Consider the following 12,605-nt stretch of genomic DNA (forward strand, 5'->3'; position numbering starts at 1 on the left):
TGAGCAACTATAGTTACACTTCAATGTTCAGTTGAGTTCAAAGTTTTAAATCAATACATGAAAAAAAGAGATAAATATAATGGCCACAATCACCTTTACATGCATGTCAAAATTATTAAGAGGACAAATACATCATTTTAGACTACAAGAACTTGACAGAATAGGAAAAAATACATATTTCTGATTCAGTTGAGTTTCAAAGTAGCATGTGCTTGGTCGAACAGGCGATATTAGTGAATCCTATGAGAACAGCAGCATCTATAGCACACTCTATCAGGTAGAAGTTGTGCTGTTTTTAGAGAGATGTGATATTCTGCTTTGAGCACCAGAGAGCGATGTTGTACTTGTGTTACATTTACCAAAGTATCCATCAGAGCTTATTGTGTGTGACATTGTAAAGAGGTGTAGCTTAAGTAGGTTTAGGGATGGGGTTATGTTTAGGATTAGGGCAGAGATGGGCAAACTCAGTCCTGGAGGGCCACTGCCCTGCAGAGTTTTGCTCCAACCCTGATAAAACTTACCTGCCTGTAGCCTTCTAGTTATATCCTGAAGACCTTGATTAGCTGGTTCAGGTGTGTTTAATTAGGGTTGGAGCGAAACCCTGCATGGACAGTGGCCCTCCAGGACCGAGTTTGCCCATCTCTGGGTTAGGGCAGTGGTTCCCAACCCTGGTCCTGGAGGCACCCCAACACTGCACATTTTGCATGTCTCCTTTCTCTGACACACCAGTTTCAGGTCTTGGAGTCTCTACTAATGAGCTGATGACCTGAATCAGGTGTGTTTGATTAAGGAGACATGCAAAACATGCAGTGTTGGGGTGCCTCAAGGACCAGGGTTGGGAACCACTGGGTTAGGGTATGGCTGAACCTTCTAGTTCCACTGATTCGCTCCAGAAAGGGACAGCTGGACATCAAACTCCACCCACTGGCTCTGTAGACAGCGGACAAATTTACTTCCACTTTTCATGGCAATGGAGTCGACATAGGGACTAAACACTTTTGTTTCAACAGAATCTGCATTCATTTCATTTCAGTGGAAAAGTGGTGAAAATGATCTTTATTTTACTCGCATTGACTGCATTATTTGTGTCTGGTAAGACATCTTTCTATTTGTTGCACTCTCATTTCCTGTAAATCAGTGCTTCTCAAACCTGTCCTGGAGGAATCCCAGCACTTGCATATTTTGTATGTCTCCCTCATTTAACACACCTGATTGAACTCATCAGCTCATTAGTAGAAAATGCAAGACCTGAATTGGGTGTGTCAGATCAGGGAGACATACAAAATGTTCTGGAGGTTCGAGAATCACTGCAGTAAACGACTAAAACAAATGGCGATGTGGCGCAGTTTCAGTGGTGCCATTGTTAACAGAAGATCACTTCTTCTTTTGGCTATAGGGAAATGAAGCCTTGGTTTCATTTTTGTCCCAAGCCTCCATTAATTTCTGATCCTGATGTGTGTGTGACGTGATGACGGGGGGTTTGCAAGAGGGGGTCCCTTCAAGACAGATAATAAAAGCCACTACTGGCTGTAGTCATTGTCTTATTAAATTGTATTGGACTTGTTTAGTTTGTTTTATGGAGAGCTCCTTATTCAGACTAATAAGACGAGACTGTTAACTACATCTCTTCCCTTTTATTATACACGTGTCATTAAATGTCTACGAATTTATAAAATTAATCTGAGATCATGTAATAAAAAATAAATAAATAAACATGTAGACACTAGTTCATGGGTTCACAGAGATCATCACCACCTAGCAGCAAATCACTGAAATTTTGAAACATTTCAAAACAGCTATGGCATAACAAAGTTCTTCTTGCATTATTGATAAACTATTTTAATACAATCAGTATAAAGCGCTATACAAATAAAGGTGACTTGACTGAAATAATGTGAGTTTGGTGGAATGATACGCAGCTGAACCACTGGTTCGAAACACATCTTTCAAAGGTTTTGAAGCAGCCTTCATTGACCAAGGGCTGCCCAAGAGGCCCTCTGACTGACATGTAAAGCAACCAATTAAGCAACTAATTTTCATGATCTGAAGAAGAAAAAAAAAAGAATTCACAGCCCTTTCCTGTTATAATTTTGTCCCACTATTCCAGGCCACATTTATAATGAACTGTTCATTTCTTCTCCAGGTGTTTTCAGTGTTGATACAGACAGAGTGACCATGATGGAGGGAGATTCAGTCACTCTACAGACTGGTGTTAAAACAAACCACCTAGAAGATATTAAATGGTATTTTAATGACATTCGAATAGCTCAAATCAATGGAGATCAGACTTATATCTGCACAGATGTTCAGTGTAATAAAGGCACTGAGAGATTCAGACACAGACTGAAGCTGGATCAGACGGGATCTCTGACCATCATGAACATCAACACCACAGACTCTGGAGTTTATGAGCTAAAGATCATTAATAACCACAGCATCAGTGAAAAGGCTTTCAGTGTTACTGTTCTTGGTGAGTCATTTCGTGAAACATTCATTAAATGACTCAAGCAGAAGCAGTTATGTTTAAATCATATTGATTTTTTTTCTTATCAAACAGAACAGTTTGAAAACTAAATTATTTCCATTGATGAGCTGATAGTTTTATAAATACGTTTTGGTTCAGAAAAGCTGTAGTCATGCGCTGGTGGACATAATCATGCCTTCTCTGATCTGTCAGCTGTTTAAAAAAAAAGATTTGATGTAATATAAGTATGTGAAATGTGTTTATAAGCACAATACATGCACAAATGTTGTATTGCACACTTAAAGTCAACAGTAAGAATGTGCAGTCACTTTCATGCCCACAGTTCTCGTGATGTATAGTTCCCCAAAAAAGTTCCTCCAGCAGCTGTTGGTTTGTTTTTCAGAAGTTCCTGCTGCTGAATTGGATGAAGTGAAGAGAAAGTCAGTGAAGGAGGGAGAATCTGTCACTTTAGATCCTGGCGTATTAAAAAGCCCAAATGATGTGATGGCATGGTTTTTTAATGACACTCGCATCGCTGAAATCACTGAAGATCAGCGTAAGATCTGTACAGATGATCAGTGTAAAGAGAGATTCAGAGACAGACTGAAGCTGGATCATCAGACTGGATCTCTGACCATCACAAACATCAACACCACAGACTCTGGACTTTATAAACTACAGATCACCAGCAACATCCGTCGTCATCGCCACAGCATCAGCATCACCAGTTGGAAAATATTTTTTGTCACTGTCACTGGTAAGTAAAATGTAGCCCTTTAGGGCCTTTGGCCATTAGGAATTTTAAAATACAGTTTGAAATGTTTAAATCGACCCAGTAAATGTTTGCACTGTGGCCTGTGTGGAAAAAGTGAACTTTGACTCAATATTAAAATTAGGGCTGTCAAAATTAACGGGCTGATTCAGTTTAATGCATTAAAATATTTAACACAATTAACCCAGCATCCATTATTTTCCTGGCATCCATTTATAGTACTCTAACAAGCTAACAAGTACAATAAGATGCAAAAAAGAAGTTAATTCAGCACTGGTGTGCTGTCTGCAGAGATTGAGTTCTCTTTCATGGTTAAATGGACAAAAATACACAGCATTATGTCAAAATGCCAGTTTTTGGCGAGTGATCTGAGTTAAATTAATAAAAAAAAGTCCTAAATGACCGCAAAGAGCTGAAAGACAACCGGATGTGTGACAGAGTTGTGTCAGGATTTAAAGAGACAGCACTGCTTTTAAAGTGAAACCTGCTGCAGTTTTGTCATTGATGTAAATCAAACAACAAAAGTAAAAGAGAAACCACTCACTGTTCTTCGTTGTTTAATGTTTGTAGCTTGAATAAAGAATAATCTATATTAGATTTATAGTTCATGCAAATCTAGTTTATGTGAAGGTTGCTTTAAGTTCAATTAAAATGAAAAGTTATGTAGCTCTGGGAAGGAGCTCCTAGTATCCCTCGATCATACTTAACATGAGCTCTGACATACCGCACATGAAAGAACAATAGCGACACTAACAAAACAGAAGATAAGTAAAGCTTGACTCGGAGAGCTATGTCACACACAGGGGAGTGCCATCTTGGATTGTCTGTCTTTGTCATTGCAGATTTTGCTCTGTCTTCAGCTGCCGTAGCAGGAATATGTGTTTGTGTTCTGCTGCTTGTTGCTGCAGCAGCTGCTGCGATTTACTATGGCAAGCATCAAGCAAAAAGAGACAGTGAGTATCACATACAGATAATTGAACAAGATAGAAATTGCACGAAAGCAATTTTTGAAAAATGTAAAAATATGTATTTCTATCTTAATTAACCAAAGTAATGTGTTGAATTGAGTTTGGTATTGTTCAAACAGGCAGCAGGAGGCAGCACAGTGATCAGGTGAGATACTATGTGAGCACAGTTCAAGCACCTCAGATGTCCAATGTTTGAAACCAGGACTCATAATAATAAGTCACATTATTTGTGACATTTGATATTTATTATCTGTGACACATTTTGTGTTTTTGTCAGTCATTTTAATAGAACCATCAAACTTCTTCCTAAATAGTTTCCATACTACTCTAAAAAATATGCTTCAGACATTGTCACTCAAACATTGTATAACTGTAGTACAGAAGACCACAGTGTGATGCAGTTTATTAGACTGAAGATTCATTGTATTTAAGATATTGTGTTAAATATTTAGGAAAAGAAGCCCTGTGTGCATTCAGTGAACATCAGGAAAAAGCACCATGTGTTTGTAACCGAATCATCCTCATCATTATTCATCATGTGAATCTGTGTTTTATTACAGGAGAGATATTTAAAAGACTGGTCCCCTAAAATGTCTGACTCTCCATTGATGGAAACTGCTAAAGAGACGTCCCCTGATGTGCTGCTAATCAGACACCAATGAAACATTTATTATTTTGACTTTAACTGAAAGGGACAGTGAATAAAAGGTAAGACACATGAGAACAGAATCATGGCTCTCAAAGAAACTGTCACCAAACCAAGATTCCAGTATTTGGAATCAATGTCAAATTTTACCTCAACATAAGAGCAAAAACTGAATTATTATAATTCATTCTAGTCATGTAAATAAAAATGAAAACATATTTCAAAATAAATAAACTGCATGCCAGTAATAAAATGAGGAACAAAGCAACTTTGGACTAACAAAAGAACAAGGAGCGCTTGACTTTTCACTAAAGCTGCTACTGTTTCTTGTCATTTCCACTATAACACCTATTAATGCACTGCTGGTTCGACAAATCAATGACTATGTTAAACTTTACCTCATGTAAACACAATACTTTGATCAAATTGATGCAATTAAGCTGATAATCGTAGTAACCATTATCACATTAATATATGTGGCGTATGCTGATTTTAAGTGCAATAAACAGGCATGTAAACATTAACACTTCACTCTGACCACAGTGTGCATGCGTTACTGATGTACACTGATGACGTGGTCATACATAGATTTGTAAACATGGCAGTAAAGCCCTGTCCCAAATGGTACACTTTATATGCACTTAGGGTCTTGTGAACTTTCAATGGCTGCAGTATATTGATGCTCGAAAACATTGCAATTAAGAATTTTTAGGTGCATCACCCAAAAAAATTCAATGCATCCAAATGGAGACTACAAACACTGAGGTTTTTCAGATTTCGCAGTGTTCTCTCCATAATTATGACTCTTGGCAGCCTTTAGCCACTGTCTTAAATGCACTGGATCCTTCACTGAAAGAACTGAAAATAACTCACTCCCAATAAATATTTACAAAATATTTTTTGTGCCCGGAAACAATCCAAGTCAACATTACTGTGACTAAAAGTTTGCTAAGAAGTATTTCCTACCAAAGCGAGGTGGTGTTTAACTCTGAACAAGCCCATCCATGCCTTAACATGCCCAGTGCATTATGGGTTTTGTTGCCGGAAAACATCAACAAAACCCATAATGCACTGGGCATGTTAAGGCATGGATAGGCTTGTTCAGAGTTAAACACCACCTCGCTTTGGTAGGAAATACTTCTTAGCAAACTTTTAGTCACAGTAATGTTGACTTGGATTGTTTCCGGGCACAAAAAATATTTTGTAAATATTTATTGGGAGTGAGTTATTTTCAGTTCTTTCAGTGAAGGATCCAGTGCATTTAAGACAGTGGCTAAAGGCTGCCAAGAGTCATAATTATGGAGAGAACACTGCGAAATCTGAAAAACCTCAGTGTTTGTAGTCTCCATTTGGATGCATTGAATTTTTTTGGGTGATGCACCTAAAAATTCTTAATTGCAATGTTTTCGAGCATCAATATACTGCAGCCATTGAAAGTTCACAAGACCCTAAGTGCATATAAAGTGTACCATTTGGGACAGGGCTTTACTGCCATGTTTACAAATCTATGTATGACCACGTCATCAGTGTACATCAGTAACGCATGCACACTGTGGTCAGAGTGAAGTGTTAATGTTTACATGCCTGTCTGATGGGCTGCTAATCAGACACCAATGAAACATTTATTATTTTGACTTTAACTGAAAGGGACAGTGAATAAAAGGTAAGACACATGAGAACAGAATCATGGCTCTCAAAGAAACTGTCACCAAACCAAGATTCCAGTATTTGGAATCAATGTCAAATTTCACCTCAACATAAGAGCAAAAACTGAATTATTATAATTCATTCTAGTCATGTAAATAAAAATGAAAATATATTTCAAAATAAATAAACTGCATGCCAGTAATAAAATGAGGAACAAAGCAACTTTGGACTAACAAAAGAACAAGGAGCGCTTGACTTTTCACTAAAGCTGCTACTGTTTCTTGTCATTTCCACTATAACACCTATTAATGCACTGCTGGTTCGACAAATCAATGACTATGTTAAACTTTACCTCATGTAAACACAATACTTTGATCAAATTGATGCAATTAAGCTGATAATCGTAGTAACCATTATCACATTAATATATGTGGCGTATGCTGATTTTAAGTGCAATAAACAGGCATGTAAACATTAACACTTCACTCTGACCACAGTGTGCATGCGTTACTGATGTACACTGATGACGTGGTCATACATAGATTTGTAAACATGGCAGTAAAGCCCTGTCCCAAATGGTACACTTTATATGCACTTAGGGTCTTGTGAACTTTCAATGGCTGCAGTATATTGATGCTCGAAAACATTGCAATTAAGAATTTTTAGGTGCATCACCCAAAAAAATTCAATGCATCCAAATGGAGACTACAAACACTGAGGTTTTTCAGATTTCGCAGTGTTCTCTCCATAATTATGACTCTTGGCAGCCTTTAGCCACTGTCTTAAATGCACTGGATCCTTCACTGAAAGAACTGAAAATAACTCACTCCCAATAAATATTTACAAAATATTTTTTGTGCCCGGAAACAATCCAAGTCAACATTACTGTGACTAAAAGTTTGCTAAGAAGTATTTCCTACCAAAGCGAGGTGGTGTTTAACTCTGAACAAGCCTATCCATGCCTTAACATGCCCAGTGCATTATGGGTTTTGTTGATGTTTTCCGGCAACACTTTAAAATACTGTTCTGTCATTAATGAATAACCTACTGATCTGTTTAACATCATTATTTTGACTTGTCTGTTTAGATTTTGAAATAACAAATATAACTGTCTACATGGATACCTTGCTGCATTCACTGATTTATTTGAAAGTTGCTGAAACACTTTACTGATAAAACTGGTATGTTGCACGTCTGTAACTGGACGCATGATGCAGGTGTTGATTGTTGTTACTCTGGTGTTACGCTTCAGCTTTTTTTGTCAAGAGGTGCTACAGTACAGTTTCTACGCAAATGTCAGATTACTTGGAAAAACGATAACAATCATTTTAGCTGCCATTTTTATATCTTATAGTCTTCTTTAACAGTCATTTTTATATCTTGTAGTCTTAATACATTTGCTTTTTATGTTATCATCTTTGTTGAAATGTGCAAAACTGAATCATAAAGAAATTATAAACGTGTTCTTACCTGATAAATGTGAAAATAAATCATTTGTGAAATTTCATGAAGTGATGATTACTTTATCTCGCTGTTATTTCGTTTAATTTGTTGTCATTGCCTGTGAGGTGGCAGATGAAAACAATGGTAAACAATAATGCTCCATATCATCTGTTGTTACATCTTGAGTATTTTATGTTAAAGAAAATTTTATAACTGTATTTTATGTTTTTAAAAATATTGCATTATGTATAAATATATGAAGAGTTCAAATGCAAAAGCCTCTAAGTGCCATCTGAAATTTTCTTCTAAAATTAAAATTTTTATCAGGCTCCTATGATTAGGTTCAGTAATTTTAGAAATTTTCATGTGTGTGTGTGTGTATATATATATATATATTCTTTTTCTTTTTTTAATGGTGCTGTTGAAAGCTACACTACGCATAAAATAATTTTTTTACATTTCTTTCCTCATGAATTTGATGCACCAATCTATATGCTTATAGACATGTTGGGGCTGTTGGAGAAAATATATAAATTACACAAACAAATAAAACATTATCAAAATAAACCATGATTGCATAACAGAGTATTATGCGGATAAATCCCAAAATTATTCATACTCATATAGAGTTGTGCAGTGTGGGAGTAACTTAAGCATGATGCTTTGACGTCACAATCGTGTTGCATTGTGGTATACGGAGCTCTCTGAAGTGTACATACAGTGTACTCGCGCTCTCGGTCAAAATCGAAGGGACGAGGGTCTGTCTATATAAACGTCCCTCATCCACTTGAGGAAGTGGAGCACACTTCAAAATAGCGCCTGGGATTCCCCTAGAAGGAAGTGCTTAGGGAAGTTTGCAAGTGTGTGTTTAGAAGTGGAAGGCAGCCGTGAAGACTTAAGGTGGGCTCTTTTTGGACAGTAAACAACCAACCACCAAAAGCACCTTATAGTAACCACATAGTAAAATACTAAAAACCACTACACCTTATAACCACAGATTTGTTAAATACATTTTATACTTCATTTTAAACAATGGTTTTATGTTTACCATCACCCCGTCAGACTTCATCAGCAGTGTTTTGTTCCTTGATAATGGTTTGTTTTCCTCAGGTGACAATTCATGAAGAGCAGTTACAGATTTCGATCATCCCTCAGATTTTCAAGTTTGTATCTGGACATTAACTCCATCAAGTTCCCTTAAGGTGAGATTTTCTGTCTACATCTGTCTTTGACTCATCTTTAACATTATGGGGTTCAGCTTTGTCCTCTTGACTGCTAAAACGGTTCTGCTGACCAAACAAGAACTGCTGATTACAAAATGAACATTGTTATTGTTCACTTGATTTGCTGTATGAATTGAGTTTAATAATCTTAATTGTGGACTATGTCTATGTGTGCATTTTCCTATCTCTTTGGGTGTTGCACAAATCCTTTGGGAAACTTGCGTAAGAATGAATTAGTGGAAAATAACATTGGTTATAAGGAAATTCGCCAGTAGTTTGAGGCAAGTCTTAGTAAGATAATCATAGAATTATTGATTCAACTGACAAGTGAAAAACTGCATCATTCAAGAATGAAATACCAATCTGTGTTATTGGAAAACTGTTCTGCTTTGTTTAACTTTTGTTAGCAAAGTATTACTTTATTGTTTCTTGAACTGTTGTATAAAACTTTAGTACATCAACAGTTGTATTTTAAGTTGTTTTCTGTAAAGTAGAAGTCAAACTGTGAGTATCATGAGCAGGAATGGAAAAAAACACACACCTTCAACCACACGTTGTTCACACAGACACACTCCTGACACCTCAGACGCACTCGCAAACCGACATCAAACACCAACGTCTAGCAGTAGACATGCTCATACAAAAACCTGTCTGTTCAGAATGAGTTCACTTTGACTACTTTTGATGAGTATTTTGTATCTACATTTTGCACTTGTAGATACACACACAGTTTTGAGACTTTAAAGGGATAGTTCACCCAAAAAATGTCTGTCATCACATATTCACCCTATCATTCCAAACCCATAAAACTTTTGTTCATCTCCAGAACACACATGAAGGTGTTTAATATTCTCTCATCGTTTTACATTATCCACTGAAAGTCCACACTGTTCGCGATCACGTTCCGGGGTACCTTAAGTGCGGGGGCCCCCCTAAGGATTGTTGGGGGGTTGTTGAAGTGTGTTTATTTTTGTAAGATGGTCTTTTATGCTATTATCCACACATGCAAAGGAGGTTGATAACATAACTGCAATAAAGTAATAGCCTAGCGTGCAATTACTTGTTTACAGGATATATAATGTATTTTATATTATTTAGGCACTCATAGGCTATAGTTTGACAGAATGTTCTAATTCAACATGCCATGGGAAGTCAATCTAACTTAACATTTTCTTATATTGATATTGTTCATTTCTTACTCCTTAACAGTTCATCAGGCTCTTAATGATCTATGCCATCTCTTGGAGTATTTGAAGGCCAGGTTTTCCCATCACTCATCATTAGAACCCATTTTACACATGGCTCTCGATTCTGACTTGTACTTGCTCTTATGAAAATGTACCATAGTTCTTAACCGTAGCATTTATTATAATAAGGCTAGCCTATTAATCATTACCAGGCCAATAATGACTTTTTTTATTATTATTAATCTATAGCATTTGTTCTGAAAAACAACAGCTTGCACATTTAGAAACAATAACATGCCACAGTTGTAATACTAATCTAAAGGGAAAAATCTATTCCATAACAGATTCTACAACACGTTAGACAAAATTTACCACAATAAATAAGCCTACAATAAAACGTTATAAATTCTAGTAAAGGTGGTCATGATGAGTAGTTTTAAATGATTTTACTGTATGTTAGTGCTGGTGCAAGATTGTTTTCTCCTCTTTACATCAGTCTTTTTTAGTTTATGTGCCTTTTTCAGAAAATGTTTAGTGGGAGTCATTAAAAAAAAGTAATGTTAAAATAGGGGTCCCCTGGAAAAAAAGCTTGAGAACTACTGTCCTAATGTGCCCTTAAGTCACCATTAAACAGAAGTTGCAACAGTATTTTCTTTCCAATTGTGATGTTTATATGAGTGAAACGGCTCTTAGTTTTGTGCCTCGGGTATTGATTGGATGGTTGTGGTTTGCTATTAGTGGATCTCATGTGACTGATATGTTACTGTCCAGACCTTGTGCCAGTAAACACACCATCAGACAAGAGATTTCACTAAAAATGGTCAACTTTGATTTCTTGGCAAGTAATAAGTACTCCTATTCTGAGTGTACAATGAACTGCACAGGTCTAACGGTTTGCAAACATATAAACGTGATGCATAGAAAAATTCACAGTTTTTCAAATGCATAAATACCTGCAGAAGTGTGACCATCTTTGAACAGACCTGTGAACCATTTCTTTGGCTGTGGAATTTCACACTAGAATTTCTAGCCTGTTAGTGCAAGCTATGTGGTCTGTTATGTTGCATTTCGCTGCAAAATGCATATCTTGCTGGAAAATGCAAATCTCATAGCACCATGTGACAATACAAACACATTCTGTTACACTGGATACTATCGACATAAACTGTGAGAGAAATTGAATACAATTACAGTACTAATCAGATTTAATACCCTATAGATAGATAGAATTGACATGGAGACTAAATACAGATTGAATGATCTTACCGATTGTGCTTTTCTTTTGTAGAATGTTGGCTCAGCATAAGTGATCATTTCTTCACAAGTCTGAACTGTTCAAACAACAATAGATGCAACAGAGGCATTAAACAGTCAATCTTAACTAGATCTGTTTCTTTACAAAATATGTGTCATTATCAAGGCTCAAATGTAAGTATTAATACATATAATTAAAAAATATTTAACTTGGAATTTTTTTAATGGGGGTAATTAATTTTATTATTGAAATCATGTAGGAATGAATTTCTGTGGGTGCACTTGCAGTGTTTTTTAAGGCAGTTTATGTGAGTGAGATGAGTAATGAATGCGGTCTAGAAACACATTATTTCAGTTTATTCCAATAAAAAGGAACTAGTTGGCGTTAACTACAAAATTATTATTCGAGTATAATAATGATGATTTTGGCTATTAATTGATTAAAATATTTAGAGTGCATTTTCTTGTTTAAAAGCTGTAGGTAACACTTGCCTTCTCTGTCAGTTTCTGTAAGTTTCCTGCAGATGCAGCACATCAGGACTGCAGCAACAATCAACAGAGATCCAGCAGCAGAAATCAACACTATGTACAATAAGGGTAGACCCTGATCTGTTTTGGACAAAATGAGCCATTAGTGCAACTGAATCTATCAGTCTGATATCCAACAAACACTATCAAACATCAGCACAATAACTTATTAGATCAACTCAGTTAATCAACATTAATATCAACACCAACATACCTGAATGTATCTGACAGAGTTGACTGATGTCCAGATGTTGAGTCTGGTTGCTGATGAGATTGTTGAGCACACAGCTGTATGTGTTTTTATCCTGATATTCCACCTCCAGAGGTAGAGAGAGACTGATGCTGAGATCAGACACACTGATGCTGGACAATAAACTGTTTCCTTTGTACCAGGAGAGAGTCACATGACCCACATTCACCACTGAACACACCAATGAACAATTCTGCTGTGATGATGATGATGATGATGATGA

The 12,605-nt window shown here is 36.5% G+C and overlaps 1 protein-coding gene across 1 annotated transcript; it reads left to right on the top strand.

Annotated features, from left to right (window-relative positions):
- Positions 1-930: 930 nt before the first annotated feature.
- On the top strand, positions 931-4,972 carry LOC107716960 (uncharacterized). The gene is made up of 6 exons (XM_016523600.1): positions 931-1,092; positions 2,144-2,470; positions 2,868-3,221; positions 4,079-4,189; positions 4,324-4,349; positions 4,765-4,972. The coding sequence occupies exons 1-6, from the start codon at positions 1,050-1,052 to the stop codon at positions 4,864-4,866; spliced, it is 963 nt and encodes a 320-aa protein (XP_016379086.1). The 5' UTR covers positions 931-1,049; the 3' UTR covers positions 4,867-4,972.
- Positions 4,973-12,605: the final 7,633 nt, after the last annotated feature.

The sequence above is a fragment of the Sinocyclocheilus rhinocerous genome, unplaced genomic scaffold (genome assembly GCF_001515625.1).
Source record: "Sinocyclocheilus rhinocerous isolate Xijiao unplaced genomic scaffold, SAMN03320098_v1.1 scaffold5074, whole genome shotgun sequence".
Taxonomy (NCBI): Eukaryota; Metazoa; Chordata; class Actinopteri; order Cypriniformes; family Cyprinidae; genus Sinocyclocheilus; species Sinocyclocheilus rhinocerous.